Source organism: Bactrocera tryoni, chromosome 3 (genome assembly GCF_016617805.1).
Source record: "Bactrocera tryoni isolate S06 chromosome 3, CSIRO_BtryS06_freeze2, whole genome shotgun sequence".
Classification (NCBI taxonomy): Eukaryota; Metazoa; Arthropoda; class Insecta; order Diptera; family Tephritidae; genus Bactrocera; species Bactrocera tryoni.
In genome coordinates, this window is record NC_052501.1 from 9,174,935 (window position 1) to 9,194,229 (window position 19,295).

The following is a 19,295-nucleotide window of genomic DNA, read 5'->3' on the forward strand; positions in this document are numbered from 1 at the left end:
TCTAGGCAAAACACCTTGGGCACAACACACTTCAGACATGCACTGACCGCCATTCATAGTGGAGTCATTAACAGGTTTTTTGTTTGGCATCTCAAAGTACGTAGCGGTCTTAGTGTAGTCCCGGCAATGTTGTGGGATCAGCCCCTTAACTTAACTTAACTTATGGGAGCGGATTACACTAAGCTAAACAATTTTTGAAAAAAGAAAAATTTTCAGAGAATATTAGCCAATATATGTATGTTACATTCGATATACATAAATGCAAAGCAAAATATCGATTTTGTGAAATTCACTAGTGGATATAAGCCCTTCAATGAATTGTGTTCATACATATGTATGTATATGCCTTAAAATTTATGTACTTCAAATTTCTAGCCCACTTAACTTTAACCTTCCTAAAGTCCATTAAATTGGGTTCAATGTAAAGTTGCAAAGAAGGACTTTTGGCTCTTCAGTATACAAGTTCTTCAAAAGGGAGATTCATAACTTATTCAATAAAGGGTAAATAAGAAGTGAGCTCTGAATTTACGAAAGACTACATAACGTGTTATATAAGTACATATGTATACTTGTATAGAAATAATGATAATTTTGGGTTTATAGTTTGTAGAATACTTGATATTTTGTACTTATGTAATTTTTTGAGATTTTGATGCTTTTCATGCATTTGACAATATTTAGCCATTTACAACTTACTCTCGAAATCATAAATAAAATTGTTTGTGAAATTCCACGACAATTTTCCAAATGATTTAAGTACAATTTGGCTGCGCCTTTATGACTGGCTAACGAACTGAGGGAAATTCCAATTAAAATTGAAAAAAAAATGCAATAAGACCAATTCATTTAATTGCATACAATAACAGCAATGACAACTTCAAATGAAAAGTAAAACTATGTTAAGCAGTGCAAATGCAAGGAAGTAAGGAAAGGCTAAAGCCGTTCGGCATGGCACATGCTTTAAGCAGGCATATGCAAAATGTTTACAAATAGTTACATTACATTATACATTAGATCAAATTTGACCCGGACTGATTCATATAAACTGCGTGCAAACCGCCTCGAAACATTTTTTTTCTAAATTAGTAAAACATTTTTTTTATGTACGTGTGAATAAAGTTAAAAAACAGTGTTTGAAAATCTTAGTGTTTGCATCTAGCATCTCTTATGGATCCACTCAATGCATTTTGGTTAATGTTTTGGGTATAAAGCGTGTGAATACTAGACTCGTATCAAAAGACCTGAACCTTTTGCCTGACTGAAGTCGAGTAGACGTTTCATTATTGATGTCGAGACCAGGGTTTAGGAATATGACGTCTAAACTGTTCAATAATCTAGTTATGGCCGCTCTATTCGAGAGCCGAAACCTAAAAAAAAAAAACAAAACCATCCCTTCTTCTTCTTCATTGGCGCAGACACCGTTTACGCCGTTATAGCCGAGATTAAAAGAGCGCGCCAATCGTTTCTTCTTTTTGTTACGTGGCGCCAGTTGGATATTCCAAGCGAAGGCAAGTCCTTCTCCACCTGGTTCTTCCAACGGAGTGGAGGTCTTCCTTTTACTCTGCTTCCCCCGGCGGGTACTGCGTCGAATACTCTCAGAGCTGAAGTGTGTTTGTTCATTCGGACGACATGACCTAGCCAGCGTAGCCGCTGTCTTTTAATTCGCTGAACTATGTCAATGTCGTCGTATATCTTGTACAGCTCATCGTTCTATCGAATGCAGTATTCGCCCTTACCAATGCGCAAAGGATCATAAATCTTCCGCAGAAACTTTCTCTCGAAAACTCGTAACTCGTCGACTCATCAGATGTTGCCATCATACATGCCTCTGCACCATATAGCAGACGAGAATGTGGGCCTTATAGAGTCTGGTCTTTGTTCAACGAGAGAGGACTATACTTCTCAAAAAAAAGCATCCCTGCAGAGGCAATAACAAGTGTATGGAATATTGTTTGCATTGGCTCGGGAATCTCTTTGAAAACCGATAATAAATATTTGCATTAAAATCTCTGAAAACGTTTTCTGTTTTCTAAGTCAGTCCGGTTCAAATTTGATCAGATGGTAGTTAATTATTTAAAAAAGTTGAAAAAAATAATTTTACGCGAAGTTGGCTGCGGATGTTTGAACAAGAACAAAGTAGCTGTAATTTTTCAAAGTCGTTTTTTTTTAATGAAGCTCTCGGCACTCATTAAAATATGCGAGTGTCTGTTGCTGATTTTATTATTTCACAATAATTCGTTGTTACTATTAACAACTACTGACGGGCGAACAAATTTATAATACCCTTGCACGACGTCTGATACCCATGTAAAAATTACGGTGAAAACCAAAAATAATACCAACAAAAAAAGGAAACAAAAAAGTTCAGTAACTTTAATCCAACAAGGTGCCCCACTAAATTTATATAGCTCATTTATAGCACATAGCGTGCAGCAGAAATAAAAAAGACAACATAAACCTCACAAACAAAAACAAAAAATGTTAAATTTTGGTATGCAAGTGAGCATTTCCACCAGCAACACAAACGACGGGGTTGAATGGGGAAGCACATGCCAGGGTGTATGATGTAAAAAATCTTATTAGCAATAAAAAACAACTTGCGGCAATTCATAAGCAACAACGTTAAGCAGTTACGACGCCGGCCAACATTGAATGGACTGAGCGAACAAAGGCACCAACAATTGTGCGGCGGCTGGAACTGCGCGCACTGCCAGTCAGTCAGCCAGTTAAGCTATTTAATAAGAGAACAAATAAAGCATGGCAGCTAAAGGGCGATCTAATTTAACCCTCCGTTCTGCCGTACGCCTAACAGTAGGCAACGAAAAGTGAGCAGCAGCGGCGGCGGCACAATTACTGCGATGCCACATAAATTTCTGAAGTGAATTTCAGCTAATCTAAGTAATCTGCGTGAAATGAATAGACCCCAAGCACACACACACACACACACACACACGCAGACACCAAGGAAAGATGATGGGAAGCAAAAACAAGCACAAATACAAAAGTAGCACAGTTTCTTCGAGAAACCCTTGCAGGTTACACAATGCACAAAGTTTGCTATTATGCCGTGAATAGTTTCTTCTTTTTTTGTTAGCTTGCTGGCTTGCTTACTTGACTGGCGGATGTATAGTCATAGATATTTCTTATCAGCAGCAAGTACAAATAAGCCACCACCGCGTTGGTGGCGAAAGGATGCCGGCTTTATCATAAACTGCTAGTTGGCAATTGTTGCAGAATCTACATTGCGTAAGCAGACTACATATATGTATACAAATATGTACATATATAAATATCGATATACAGGCTTATAATACAATAGTTAAGAAAAGTGCTGAAAAGGCGTTGAAAGCGTTAACTGGCAATCGTCCTTGCGCGGTGTAGGAACAGTGAATCATTCACGGAGTCGAAACAAATATATCAACCGATCAAATTTGACCCGGACTGATAAACAAAAACTATATTTTCCTGCTTTTATACACAAATTTTTATTATCCCCCTCAATCCTAAGGCAAAGCAACATACTCACACTCTTCACACACTTGTTATACATATGTAAATCTCGGTTTTTTATACTCTCGCAACAAAGTTGCTAAGGAGAGTACTATAGTTTTGTTCACATAACGGTTGTTTGTAAGTCCTAAAACTAAAAGAGTTAGATATAGGGTTATATATACCAAAGTGATCAGGGTGACGAGTAGAGTTGAAATCCGGATGGCTGTCTGTCCGCCCGTCCGTCTGTCCGTCCGTGCAAGCTGTAACTTGAGTAAAAATTGAGATATCATGATGAAACTTGGTACACGTATTTCTTGGCTCCATAGAACGGCTGTTACATCCTCTAAAGGTCAATGTTTGGTGTGCTCTGTGAGCAGAGGGAATCGTTGATGCATATTTCTTCAAAAACGAAGCCGGCCATAATATTGCAGTTATAGCCATGATTAATGATTTTTTCGTCTGAATTGCAGGATGTTGATGCGGACTACCTCTGATTCCAACAAGATCAATTTATCGAAGATCGTGTGATTTAACCGCTGCACTATTTTTTGTGGGGTGGTGTAAATCCCTTGTCTAGACAAACCCGAGACGGCTGACTTTCATTCCCGTGACAGTCCGGTAAGCGGTATGGACCCGGATTTTTATACGGCCAAGGACGGACAACTCGGCAGAATTCTGCCGTTGCAACAACGACAACTTACGCTTTGGAAGATAATATTCCGCGCTTTAAAGCTAACATGCATGCCACAATTGTTGCAAAAAATGATCGAAAATTGAGCCTCTCGGCTAGAACTTATTGGAGCCAGCCATGGCGGTCATGTGCCGGAAATCAATTTAAAAACATAATAGCCATCTCATATATTTATATTAAAAGTAAATTCTTTACCATAACTTAACAATCATATGCGTTTTATTTCCTCGCAAAAACCACAAAACTAAATAACAAACCGCATTTTTAACTTCTTGCAGGTCTTTTAAAATATTTTATAATATTTTAAAGAACTCGCAAGGATAGAGTTCTTGTTCGCTTTGTACACTCCTTACACCACATTCTCCTCAGCTTAGTGTGAGAAAAAACCCGAGTTCTTCGGCGCACTTGTGTTGGTGGTTAGTGTTGACAGCCGCTGTCAAACTCTCTGTAGGCTTGCTGTGCCGCACAACACATAGCCACACAAAGGACCAATTAAAAGGTGGTAAGCGATGGCGGGGGGTTTCGACTTGCGCGGCATCACTTGGTTATTGAGCACAGCTGTTACTGTTGCTTACCGAAAGCTAAGCGCAATGAGACTCTTTGGCGCGCACAGTGTATGTATGTATGCTCAGAGCATAAACATATTGAATGCGTACATATGTATCGGGTGATTTTTTAAGAGCTTGATAACTTTTTTTTAAAAAAAAACGCATAAAATTTGCAAAATCTCATCGGTTCTTTATTTGAAACGTTAGATTGGTTCATGACATTTTTTTTTTGAAGATAATTTCATTTAAATGTTGACCGCGGCTGCGTCTTAGGTGGTCCATTCGGAAAGTCCAATTTTGGGCAACTTTTTCGAGCATTTCGGCCGGAATAGCCCGAATTTCTTCGGAAATGTTGTCTTCCAAAGCTGGAATAGTTGCTGGCTTATTTCTGTAGACTTTAGACTTGACGTAGCCCCACAAAAAATAGTCTAAAGGCGTTAAATCGCATGATCTTGGTGGCCAACTTACGGGTCCATTTCTTGAGATGAATTGTTCTCCGAAGTTTTCCCTCAAAATGGCCATAGAATCGCGAGCTGTGTGGCATGTAGCGCCATCTTGTTGAAACCACATGTCAACCAAGTTCAGTTCTTCCATTTTTGGCAACAAAAAGTTTGTTAGCATCGAACGATAGCGATCGCCATTCACCGTAACGTTGCGTCCAACAGCATCTTTGAAAAATACGGTCCAATGATTCCACCAGCGTACAAACCACACCAAACAGTGCATTTTTCGGGATGCATGGGCAGTTGGCCACCAAGATCATGCGATTTAACGCCTTTAGACTATTTTTGTGGGGCTACGTCAAGTCTAAAGTCTACAGAAATAAGCCAGCAACTATTCCAGCTTTGGAAGACAACATTTCCGAAGAAATTCGGGCTATTCCGGCCGAAATGCTCGAAAAAGTTGCCCAAAATTGGACTTTCCGAATGGACCACCTAAGACGCAGCCGCGGTCAACATTTAAATGTAAATTATCTTCAAAAAGTAAATGTCATGAACCAATCTAACGTTTCAAATAAAGAACCGATGAGATTTTGCAAATTTTATGCGTTTTTTTTTAAAAAAAAGTTATCAAGCTCTTAAAAAATCACCCGATATAAATAGCGTATCACTTACGGCTTCACATAGATGACACACACAAGGGTGCTCCATCAGCAACACCACCACCCCCAACCGTAGCTTCATACATTGCCATTGGCGTTACTTGGTTTTTTATGAGGATGCTTTCTCACATACCACTACATACATACATATGTACTTATGTACATATGGCAAGGAGCTCAACCGTAAGCTTCACATCAAATGCGGCGTCAGGCATCTGATTGCGTGCTGCGTTGGGGAGCGGTGCGTCAACTTCACGTGGAGACACATCTGTACCTGTGTGTATGTATATACATATATACGCATGTGTATGTGCCTCGAATAGGCTATGCGTCTATTATGTAACATAGTTTATGAATGGCAGTGCTTACAAGGATGTCGATGTTGGTGCTGCTACTAAGGGCTGTTCACTGACTATTGTGTGTTCGCTTGCTGCTGATGCTGCCTGCTTGATCCTCAAGGCGTCGAGAAAAAATGTAGAGGATGTGTTGTTGATGTAAAGCATAAGTTGTTATGTTATTTGTGGGCATGTAGGAAGCAAGCTGCTGAAACTCGGCATTGATTTTGTTGTTGATACATACCACAGGCATTTATGTATGCAAAAACATCCATACCTATGTATATATAAATGTTTGTGCCTAGATATGTTTGCCTGTATATATGTATGTACATTGAATTGTTGTGATTGCTGTTGCCACTCTTGTCCTTGTTGTAATTTTTCCATTTTACATTTTGTTGATTTTCATTTCACCCTCCGAACATACCATTTTTATTCCCGTTTTTTATTGACATCACAGAAATGCATCCATATGTGTGTACAGACACGTGTGAGGATACTTGAAGCGGCAAGCCACTACAGACAGTGCACTTTTGCATTTGCATTTCTGCACAAGTAGCCGTACACATGCATACATAAGGCCACACATACATACATATACATATGTGAATTCGCTTTTTCCCTGTGCTACATGTAGGCTTGTCAACATTTGCTACAAAAATTGAATTTGAACTTTATTTTGAGTTTTCATTCACCTTCTACATAAAACTGAAATCCCATTTCAGAGTAATAACACACAAATAAAAGCTTAGAATTTATATCGCAAGTTTTTTGGGGAATTCAGAGTCAATAATAAAGTCAGAGTAGAGTTTCATTGTAATGTATAGATAAATGTTAAGCTTTATGAATAATATTTATTTCTTGAACAAGGTATATTGTACTAAGTTTCCAAGAAAAATATAAATTATACCTTAACTTAGTATATTTATAAATAAACAGTTTGACGAGCTAATTTGATTTAGCTACATACATATGTATCTCCGTTCGTCTGTCTTTAAACAGATAGCAATCTGAAATTTTGCGCTCGTCATTTTCTCTCCAAGAAGCTGCTCATATTTCAGAAACGCCGATATCCGATCACTACGGTTTAGTGTGTACTGCCACAAAAAATTACTGATTTTGTAAGCAAAACTTATATATTTGATAAAAAGTTCCAGAACTTTGGTAAGAATCATCGTTTTTGTTGTTTTAACGACATAAAATATCCCAAAAGTAATTTCGAGGAATAAGAAATGCAACTCTGAATGGTTACAGCTTCGGCACAGCTGAAGTTTTTTTTACTTCTTTTAATTTCTTTCAACGATTTGAAAATTGTACCAGAAAAAATAAGTAATTATAGAAACTAACATAAAAGTGCACGTATATTTTCGGAATATGGCGTGAAGAATATCGACCAAACACATTAAGTATGCATAAAATTCAAACTAACACACATATTTACTTATATTAATCTTATACATAACGATATTCAAGTAATTTTTTAAATTTTTATAGTTCTTTTTACATCACTGAACTTTGAAAGTCATTTTTAAAACGCAAACAAAAAACTTTCTTTATTCTATTTTCTTATAACAGTTTGACTTCGAAATTCCAAAACGCAAACGTGCATCATTTATTACTTGTCATGAATTTTAAGAAGCCTGAAGTATATTTTTTAGTTGGTAAACGTATCACTGATGACTCTTTTTGCGACATAATTGTACTACGAGAAAGAAGTGATTTGATTCCAGTACTTATAATATAGCGATATTTCAGAGATGGTAAGTAAAAGTATTTATGAAAAAATTAATATTATATAATCAAATATTTTACACTATAACACTAGAACGGGATAAGATGACTACGATGAGATTATGCAGTTAACTTAAAATCTAGCTACGTGCGCAATACGTGGTCAACTCTATTTAATGATTTGATGTAAATTTGAAAAAAAATTCAAACAGAATAGAGATTAAATGCGTCACAATTTAGCACAGAAACAAGTGTGGGAAATTGCGATGGAATCAATATCAGCCGAAGCAAATAGTCAGTCTATAAAGGAGTAAACCACTTTAAGATATGAACTTAATCATGGATTTTATGTACATACAAGTATATCAACGCAACCAACTTTACCTGCTGATTACTTTTTTTATACTTCCAAAGCTTCATATTAGGCAAATGTCATTTTATAATTTTATTTGGATTATTTCAGAATTATTCAGAATATTCTTTTAAGGTATTAATAAATCTTCAAAACTAAAGGCTAAAACTACTCACATACAAATATTACATTATGCTTTCACAAATGAACTACATTTGTTTAATGAGCACGACTTATTGTGCGATGGATTTATCGTGCGCGGTGTAAGGGAATGATAACAATGAGTTAGATAGGAAAATTGCAGCACTCTTACTATATGCGTTCATGTTTACGGTGGAGATAGAGGATAAACTGTGGTAAATATTGATTTTTCACACCAGAGTAAAAAAGCGCAAATGCAGATCTCTTTTAATTAATGTAATTAATGCCAAGAAGTGCAGCACTTGGGACACCTGACGGAACCGGAACACATGCTCATATTTTTAATATGTGTGAAAGTGTGTAAGTTAAATAACGTGTTTAAATTACTTTAAAGCAAAATGCTCTTGCCTACAAATGCAACAGCAAAAGAAGCTAAAGGTACTTCAAAAAAATAAATACGACTAAAGTAAATAAACATAATTCAACTAGCAATGAAGTACAAATGCTCCTGAATGCTGTTAATGTTGCATGTATAGATAGGTAGCTACATATGAGATACAATGGACTGGTGAGTATAAAAACCTCATTGAAGCAACCATTTGAAATTTGCTTTTGTTTATTTTGTGTAAGATAAACACAACTGCAGCAAGCGCAGTCTCTGCATTCAATTATATCCATTTTTTCACATAATCATTTAGGTTCAAGCTATTCATGAAGTTATCTAGCAAACAGCACTAATAGCTAGGCAAGCTAGACGCTGTTAAGCATTTCCAATTATGTTGAAATTTATGAAAATGCATTCTAAAAATTCTTTACTTGCTGCAATACTTACTCGCCATGTTATTTGTCTGGTTGCTTTCCTGGTTGATGTTTTGCTATTTGGTGTTACTCCTTTGCTTGCCGCTGCGGGTCTACCAATATACACACAAATATACCTTCCGTTGGTTTTCTTATTGGTCACGATATTGATATAGAAGTATTTGAATTTCCGCTATGGTTTTAAATTAATTTTATTTTGTTGAAACATTAATTTCTCTTTTTGTTTATTACACGACTTTTGTCTCATGCAACTATCAATTTATTCGCTAGCCGACAGAAAACAACGATGTAAGATATTTTATTCACAACTAAATCGCTTATTCTTTATCGAATATCACTCCTTTTGTATCACATTTACTTTATGCTTAGATTTTACAGCTTTTTATTAACTTATTGTATTTTAATTTAATAAATACATAAATCGTCATGCACATTAAACACCAGCACTTTTTACTTCTTTCCTGCAACACAAACGATAGAACATTGATTTGTCTCCCTCTTTTTGTCTGGCCAAAATACCTTCGAGCAGTGTTGCCTTATTCTTATATTTGGGACGGCACCCGTTACATAAACATAACTTCATATTATGTGATTAACATTTAATAAAAACTTAAAACTAATAGTTTAATGTGAATAATTCCAATGTATGATCATATCTATGTTATTATAAGATATAAAGAAAATAAATCAATTTACTATTCTAAAGAATTATTTCTGTTGCGTTCCTTAAAGAAACAGCATTGTTTCAATAGCAAGTGCTGCCCAATTTTCGAAAAAAAAATTGCGTGCAACTTTCATAAATTTTACCACAAACGTAATTTATTTATAATATGTATGATATATTTTAATAATTCAGTCTATTAAACAACTATCTAGCGCAAATATTGTGGTTTCTTATTATTTTTATAACCCGATTTACCGGTCAGAACTAATTACATATTCCGAAAAATGGTAAATATTTCCAATTTGTTTTATACCGTTGGGCAACCTTGCAAGGGCCAGCTGATCTGCGTTTTCCATCGAAAACGAAAATATTTTTTATTTGTGGTTTTTATGAATAATTTTAAAAATAGGTTTATTTAATAAATATAACCGTAAGAAGGACGAGAAGATGACAGAGAAGAAATTTAATTCTAAAATGCCATCTGCTTCGGCCTCAGCTGTTAATAATAGCAATAATAATAATAACGCAGCTGCCGCCAAGGCTGAAAGGGAGGAGCGCCTCAGATCAGCGCTCAAGGCATTCGTCCTTAAGGAACGACAACGTAAAAAAGAAGGTACGAGTCTACTTGAAGTATTTTGATTTAAAATAAATCATTTGTTTCATTATTATTTATTGTATAGAATATGATGCAAAAGAAGAAGAGGAACGTCTGCGAAAGGAGCGTGATGAACTTGATCATCAGAATGATGTCTCACTTGAAGATACACGTGACAAAATTGCCAAACTTGACCAACAAATTAAGGATTTGCATAATCAGAAGCAGCAGTTATTTTTACAGTTAAAGAAAGTATTAAACGAAGATGAAAACCGTAAAAAACAACAAAAAGATAACGAATTATTCGCAATGCAAGCTTTGCAAGCACAACAAGTAAATGTTGCACCGCTGCCACCACAAGTTTTTATACCACCCGTTCGTATGCAGCACCACCCAATACCCATTATACCCAAGGTACTGAAATACCGGCAAACTATTTGTTAATAATTTATTATGCTCTTTAACAGCCTGTAGCAAATCAACCGGTCAAACGAACGCGAAGTCCATCACCTCCGTCGCACCAAACTTACTATAAAAATGCGGCCTATCCTCAACCGAGTAAGTAAATTTAATTCGTTTAAAATCTAAGTAAATCATATTTTGCAGTATACATATGTATATACAGAGCCGATATCAGTGCAAGTGTAAAAATAAAGAAGTCTTCATTAAAACCAATGTAGTGGTAATAAGTGAAGTAAAAATGGAATTAATTTTTTAAGCACGATTTAGACAGCAATAATATATTTTTTAACACACAATACAAAAACATTTTTACTTTGCAGAAATCGATGATGGTCGTCGTGGCGCTGAATATTCCCGAGTTGCATGGAGTAGTAAGAATTTATTTTATTTCAATAATTTTTTTTTAACTAAAAATTTTTCCGTAAAATATTTAGAACCACCTGCACAGTATCAAGGACCCGGTGCATTATTCTATCCCGCAACCGGTAATGCACCACCACCACAACCAGATGGACGCGGTCCAGCTATAATATATCCATATGGCCTACCAATACGACAGGGCTTCCACCTAGATCTGCAGTCAGCACCCTCTGCACCTGTGTCAAAATCAGATCAGGCACCATCGAAACCAGCACAAGTCTATCATATTAGTTTGGATGCACCACCCATATCACAATCTGGGCCAGTTTCATCTGTACCGCCAGGTGTGCAATCGCAAAAACCACAAGTTACAATGGAGAAAATCAATGATCGTTATCATCCTGATGTTAAGCACGACGGACCACCAAGCCATGGACCACCGCATCAATTGCCAGAGGGTGTTGTGTACACACCAATGATGCCTGGCATGACGCTTCATCCCAACATTATGCAAATTAGTAGCAATCCAGGGCAGGTTAGTTATTACAGTTTACAATTTTAGTAAAAAATATTGAATTAAATGTTAATATCTATAAATATTTTGCCATTGTTAGAATCCCAAATCAGGGTCAAGTATAACCCAGGGCTATGCAACTGGCCGTGGTGCTGCTGCCGCACACGAGCATATGGCGCGTCAACCGCAAATAATGCAAGGCCAACCGGGACAGCCACCACAACAACAAATAAATTATACCAGACGTATGTACTAAATGGAAAATGATACGCTTAAAATAAGTAAATCTTAGTTATGCATAAGTGTACAAGTAAATGTAACAATTTTTACAATATTCAAAAGATTATTTGAAACACAAGATGAATAAAAATACATATGTATGAGTACATATACATAAGCTTGCAAAAATGAATTATAGTATCTGTTAATATTTTTTTCAAAATTATATATTTAGGTTGAATTGCATTACAGCCATAGAGTGGAGAAATGTCAGCTGGTGAAGAGTTTAATCACAAAGTACTTTTAAAAAATATATGTACGTATGTATATGCATACTTTTCATACGTCGAATCGACTTAAATGAAACTCGTGTTTTTTATTTAGCCAATTAATTATATGTTTTTATATGCATGCAACTGTTTGCTCAGTGAGCATTTAAATCAATTTAGCATTGAACTTGTCTTGATGTAAAGCTGAAATGTAATATTGTATATACATACATAAAGGGTAGACGAGAAATCGGCAGATGATTCATACAGTATACAATCGTTAATGACTTGCTGGCAAATTAATGACAACAAATGAAGCAAGAAAAACGCTAACTTCAGCTGCGCATAAGCATTCATACACTCCACAGGTGCATTTCTTAAAACATAAAAAAGGTATAAAACGACTTTTTATCTTGATTTTGAACGACACTTTGTATGACAGCTACGTATATGCTATAGTGATCCGATTTTAGGAATTTGTGTGTGTAGCGTTGCCCTAGACAATAATATATGCCAAAATTGAAATGCAAAAATTTTTCATTCAAGAACATGATTCATCGTTTGGTTTGTATGACAGCTATATGCTATATTGGTCCGATATCGACAAATTAGCAGCTGCTTGGTGTGAAAGAACGTGTGCCAAATTTCATTTAAATATCTCACAAGAGTGTGACTAGTATAGACAGACAGACATGGAGATGAGTAGACGATTCAGCTTGTTACAATGATCATTTATATATATGTATGTATGTATGTATATACTTCATAGCATCTCCGAAGTTTCTTTCTGGGTGTTATAAACATCGTGTCAAACTAATGTAACCTGCTCACAGTATAAAAATGCCATATATACGATCATTTTCGCTATATATGTACAATGTACATATGTATGCCCATATTCCTTTTTGGATTTGCGTCATGTTCATCGAATATCAAGATTTCGCCGAAAAAAACTTTCAAAAATACAAGTTATTAACTAACATTTTTCGTTGTCCTACTTCCGTTGGATTTTGGCTATGTTGAACTATAAATTTAAGTGTAAGAATTTGTGATAAGAATAAATGAAATGCTTCCACGTTTACAATTTTTGTTAATAAGGAATTTCATTCATTTATATGTACATACATATGTATTCATATAAGCAAACTGATTATCAACCACCCCTTGATATATAGACCTGATATATGCGCGCATGTATATGGTAGTATATTCTCAATTTCCATGTCACGTATACGCAGTGCTGACTATAGAAGTTCACTGGCCAATTCCAATTTCACAAGAGAAACTTAGTGCGGTGGTTGGTGGAGAACACGTTTCAACTATAAAATACTTAAATAAACACGTTTTCCATATATGTAAGTAATTGCAAGCAGAGCACACTACGATTTTTAAATACCTTAGAGCATAAATTCTCTAGCGTATAATGAGTGGTTCCAAAAAGAAACGAACGGGTGTTCAGTTTTCATTGAGCGCCCTATTCAAAGGCAGTGAGATGCATAGTTTGCTTTGTTACTAAGTAAAAATAGAATTTTCGAAAAATATGTTTTGACTTTAACAATTGAATTGTTCCCGGCCTCTCACAGTAAACACATTTTTTTGACAAAATTCGTTTTTTTTTTTTAACAGAGTTTTCTTCAATAGCAATTCTTCAATCTTTCGATACTATTTTTATAGTACGTTTTGGCATTTACTTTGAAATAGGCTTCAGATTCGGCGATCACCTCTTCATTCGACGAAAATTTCTTCCCAGCAAACATTCTTGTGAGATCTGATAACAGGGGGGTCGTGGGGGTCAGATATGGAGGATAGAGGATACGATGGATACGGAAGCAGTTCGAAGCCCATTTCATGAATTTTTGCCTTCTTTTCACTAATTTGCGACACGGTGCATTGCTCTTCTTCATACGCGGCCGGTTTTCGGCGATTTCGTTCATCCAATAATGCTATGTAATAGCCGCTGTTGATGACCCTTCCTTTTTCAAGGATGTCAATAAAAGTATGCGCATTCCAAAATACTAATGCCATAACCTTGCCAGTCGACTGCTGCGCTTTTCCACGCCTTGGAGCGGGTTCATCGTGTTCAGTCCGCTTGGATCATAGTCGATTGGACTTTCGAGTAAAATAATGGAGCCATGTTTCATCCATTGTCACATATCGAGACAAAAACTCGGGTATATTACGTTCCAACATCTGCAAACACTGCTCCGAATCATCAACCGGAAACTCGTCATCAAGCCAAGTTTTTGCTTCAACTGTATTTTTCCCTTCAAAAAACAACAAAACACGCAAAATTTCTTTTTATTCTTTTTTTTTTACAATAACAAAAGTTGCTTCACTCAAAATGGTATAATTCAGAAACAAATGATCTGACAGCTGTCAAAATTTACATATATACGCGCCTTTCGAAGCTCTAAAATAGGGCTGTAGTTGTAGTACTCATCTAAATATGCCTCAGGCCGAGGACTTTTCAATTGATATGTTAAGATTAGGAATTAACTTACGAAATTTCTCGGTATTTAAAAAATGTTCCTTGCTGAAAATATTTTTATAGATTTAGAGATAAAAGTTATTCGAGCGCCATGGCTATACAGCCTACTCCAAAGACAAAAGGGTACACTTTCCTACTTATACAGATCTCTAAGTTTGTGACCATTTTCTTTAAAAATTATTTATTTTTAGACCATTCGTTTGTTCAGTTGGTTGAAAGCAGAGCTTAATACGATTTTGGAAACACCGATAAATATTAACTGAGGAGTGGTTAGTAATTTTTGAGCCTCTCGTTAACTTAAGCAACGTTTTTTGTGAGATTTGATTATGAGGTAACCATTTCACAGTTTTTTGTAATGTACTACTTTTATAAATTCCATAAATAGGGCTGTAGATAGTTCGCTGCTGGGAATTGGCGGTTCTTTTTTAATGGACTCAAAGTTTTAACCGTTCAAGAACGAAGAAAGAAAAGAAAACTAATTAAATCAAGAACATGAAAAACTCCTAAGCGATCGTCTCAGTGTGACCCTCCGAAAAATCACTGATTTTCGCGACTTTTTTTTAAACGATTTTTCGAAAATTTCACACTGAGACGATCCCCTAACTTCGGCTGCACCGAAGCTATAACACCCTTCACAGTTACATTTCTTATAGCATAAAAAGGTATAAACAGATTTTTATCCTGATTTTGATAGGTCAGCTTTCATGGCAACTGCATGCTATAAAAGTTCAATATAAAGAATTAATTTGAAGATTGATTGAAAAAAGAGATTGCTAACTCAAAAACTCTAGCACTGGTTCACGTATACACCCACGGACATGAGTAATCGACTCAGCTCATCACGCTGCTCTTTTCTTTATATATGTATATTGTAGGATCTCCGACATTTCCTTGCGGGTGTTACAAACTTCGTGGCATAATTTAGCCCGTACAGGGTATACAAATTAATGCAATCAAGAACAATGAATATTAAACAAGAATTGGAAAAAATAAAACAAATAACAATCAAGTAAATAGGTTAAGTAAATAAAGGCCTTAAAATCGATTTGAGAGCATGCAGTTGAGATTTCTCATATAAAACTCACTTTTTAAGCCATTTGTATTTGATCTCATTGTGGGAGCGACCAAGAAACAATAATCATTAAAAACCGGTTATAAGAGTTGACCGAAAAGCAACAAATTTCAAACGACTACAAGCTCGTGATTTGTAAGCGTATTATTAAAAGCACGCGCATACGTATTTACTTAAGTACTTACATACATATGTATGTACATATATACATATTTACAAACTTAAAAAACGTAAATATATAATTTTATTTGCACGCACATACATACATATGTACATACCAATGTCGACATGTACATATTTACAAAGTACATAAGCTCGAAGTTGCTGTGGCGCGCTTTTCCGGTGTAAGCAGCTTTTCCGTCACCAGACACGTACACACTGCCAATTGCTTATATATGTATGTATCTATGTAAATAATGATATATGTATGTATGTATATGTTATAAATACAGGTTTATTGGATAGTTTGCCTGTTTACTTGGCGTACGATCGAACGTGTGCATTTGTTTTCATTTTATGCAATCGGTCACAGTCAGTCAGCAGCACACTGGGCAAAACAAATAACAACAATAAGCGAGTTAACAACCGTTGCGCGACTGGAAAAATAATCAAAACAAAAGCGAAAACACTATTTGACAATGCATTTTTTAGAAATAAAAAGTGGTTTAGTGTTGTTATTGCACATAACTGAATATACTTATGTACATACACATTTGTGTATGTATGTATTTATGTTGAGTTAAAAACTAAACAAAATGTTGCTTATGCGGGCGTGGTAGCATATTTTGAATTTAGTATGCTTTAAATTATATACATATATGTACATACATATATGCTCTTGGATGCATGTATGTATGTACATATGTATGTTTAAATGCGCGTACATTTGTTTGTTTGTATATTTGTGTGTTTTTTTTGACACTTTCACTTATTAACGAGCTATTTTTATGTTTTCCATTATATTATACACGTGCGGATACATACATATGTATGTACATACATAAGTACATACATAATGCATTTATAACAAGATTTTGCAGATGCAATTTTTTATATTTTTATATTTGTTTACAAAAACATATTTTACCACATTAATTTAGATAATATAAAATATTATATATACATGTATGTACATATATTTCAATATTAAAAATATACATATGTAAGTACTCTTAAATAAACTTATCAATTCAAAATTTTAATAGACATAATGGTATTAATTGTTGGTAAAGGCAAATGATAACCTTTCCACCTTCTTATGGGCCTTGAGTTCGTTCGTCTCTGATGACTGTAAATTAAATGCACTCAAGACAAATAAGATGTACTATCAGCGAGAACCAAAAAATGTATGTAATATGACTGTAAATATACATAAGTATATAATAAATGTTTTGATTCTAAAAAAATTTTAAGAAATAATTTTTATAAAATAAAAGGGGGTAGTTGTATTTTTTAAATGACTTGAAGGGTATTTAATTTGTGAGACAACCCATTTGTACTCTTACCGATCAGTCGAAGGTTTCTAGGTCAACCGTTAATAAAAATTTAGTGTTTTTTCTCTCCGTAAAATTTTAAATTATAATATTTTATTTGCTTGTGTACTCTGAAATCTAAATGTCGCCACGTGTCAGTTGTTACCAACATTTTTTAAGCAATTTGAGAATTGCGAGATATAAAGTTTCCTTAACCAAGCCACGTCAACTGGAAAATTGAATGTCTGAAAATTAAATATACATACATACATACATATGTGTGTATACTAGGAATATTACTTTTGAAAGCAGCTATCTCTCGATAGCGGTACTACTCATTTTTATAACATTTTCCTATTGTCATTTTGATCATTATATGCATAATTGTGTTTTATTTTGTTCTCCATTGACATAACTGACATTAGACTAGGTTTCGTTGCGGCAAACAAACACGCTTCCTAAATAGTTATATACATACATACATACTATATATACCTACATATGTATGTATGTACATATACAGATATTCGCTATAACCGCAAATATGTATAGATTCTCGCTGGTAGTACAAGTCTCCGTTATTAATCAAATTATTTGATTCTTTGCTGTACAAAATAGACGTACGTACATATACATATGTATGTATATACACATACAAATACATATCGTCACCTGAAATGCAAAATAACGTAACAACATTTTCGGAAATTTACAGTGACATGAATGAAACACGAAATAAAATGGAACATGAGTGAAAAAAACTATTAATATCGGTTAAAAATGGTTTATATCTGAGCGCAGAACCTGAAAATGTTGAACATATGTAATATTATGTATGTAATTTGAAGTAGTGAAGCGTAATCAATAAGACACTCAATTTCGAATTGATACGTTATTTTGCATTTCAGGTGACGATATGTACATATGTATAGACAATCTAAGAAAAAAGCAATAAAATTGTCCTTCACCCAGATCGAAGAGATCAGCATTAGTGCATGAAGTAAAGATTTTGAACTTTACAGAATCATTATGCTCAAGGTAAACGCATGCAATCTAACGTTGCTGATGGCAACAACATAATGAAATGTTTGTGCAGCTTTAGAATAAAATAAAAATTTGTGCTGTATTAGAATAAAAAGTTGTTATTTACTCTTTCAACAAATAAAGTAGTTTTTAGGTTATGCCATTGCCAATTGACAGATGGTTTTTTATGACAAGCTTTTTCTTATGAAAAATATGTTCTTAGATTTGTTGTTGTTTGTGGTTTGTATTTATAAACTGAATTTATGCAAAAATATACATGCACTTACATACTTATTTGATGAATAATTATTTATGACAAATAATTTTATATAGAATAAGAAAAAACGTAAGCTTCGGCTATACGGAGCTATTATACCCCTCATAGAAGCATTTCTTATAACATAAGAGGGTATACAAATATCTTTATTGTGATTTTGAGCGGTCAGACATTTAATACTATTGAAGCATGTGTATTAATGAATGGCAGGCGAAAAATATTTATATTTTTATGAGTCAAACGATAGTTTTAATTACTGGCAATATAGACTGACTAGAGCTATTTTACCCCACAATCAAATAAACCAATATCTTCAGTTTTTCATACGAACTACAACAATAGTATGATATAATGTAAAAATTTTATATTATATTTAAAATATTTTTTCCACGCAGTCACAATGGAAATAGAAGAGGAATCAGCAGACGTAGAGGTGATTTATTAATGTGCGTATAGTTGTACGCATTATGGCGCGTCAAAGACAAACTCATAACAACAATAAAAGCAAAAAAACATGGAATAATATAACTTACTATATTAACAATATGTGCTAATGCCGAATAGGCAATCAGCAACAACAACAAAAGCAACAGGCGGTTGTTTTGGCACGAAATCACACAGCTGAGCTGTTGCGAGTACTTAACTCCGAGGCGGCTGCTTGCCTGTTCG

At 34.8% G+C, this 19,295-nt stretch overlaps 2 protein-coding genes across 3 annotated transcripts in view; one reads left to right on the top strand and one right to left on the bottom strand.

The window, feature by feature from the left end:
• Window positions 1-9,678, bottom strand: part of LOC120770980 (rap1 GTPase-GDP dissociation stimulator 1) — a 29,733-nt gene extending 20,055 nt beyond the window's left edge. Inside the window, exon 1 of the mRNA XM_040098721.1 lies at window positions 9,225-9,678. Coding sequence (XP_039954655.1) covers window positions 9,225-9,231 — 7 coding nt within the window. The 5' untranslated portion in view covers window positions 9,232-9,678. The remainder of the gene's footprint in view (window positions 1-9,224) is intronic.
• Window positions 9,679-10,322: 644 nt separating this feature from the next.
• Window positions 10,323-12,218, top strand: LOC120772592 (programmed cell death 6-interacting protein). 2 transcript variants are annotated; one of them, XM_040101303.1, is made up of 6 exons: window positions 10,323-10,488; window positions 10,556-10,884; window positions 10,938-11,028; window positions 11,253-11,303; window positions 11,367-11,827; window positions 11,907-12,062. In XM_040101303.1, exons 1-6 carry the CDS (start codon window positions 10,323-10,325, stop codon window positions 12,060-12,062), a joined length of 1,254 nt encoding a protein of 417 aa, XP_039957237.1. The 2 variants fall into 2 exon arrangements, with proteins under 2 accessions (XP_039957237.1, XP_039957236.1); XM_040101302.1 differs by having other exon boundaries at window positions 11,253-11,827; window positions 11,907-12,218.
• Window positions 12,219-19,295: the final 7,077 nt, after the last annotated feature.

Excerpts from the sequence above, each read along its gene's own strand:
- LOC120772592 (XM_040101302.1), top strand. The coding sequence starts at position 10,323 with ATGACAGAGAAGAAATTTAATTCTAAAATGCCATCTGCTTCGGCCTCA. Across the intron at positions 10,885-10,937 it reads CAATACCCATTATACCCAAG|CCTGTAGCAAATCAACCGGT; the intron begins GTACTGAAATAC and ends GCTCTTTAACAG. Across the intron at positions 11,029-11,252 it reads TGCGGCCTATCCTCAACCGA|AAATCGATGATGGTCGTCGT; the intron begins GTAAGTAAATTT and ends TTTACTTTGCAG.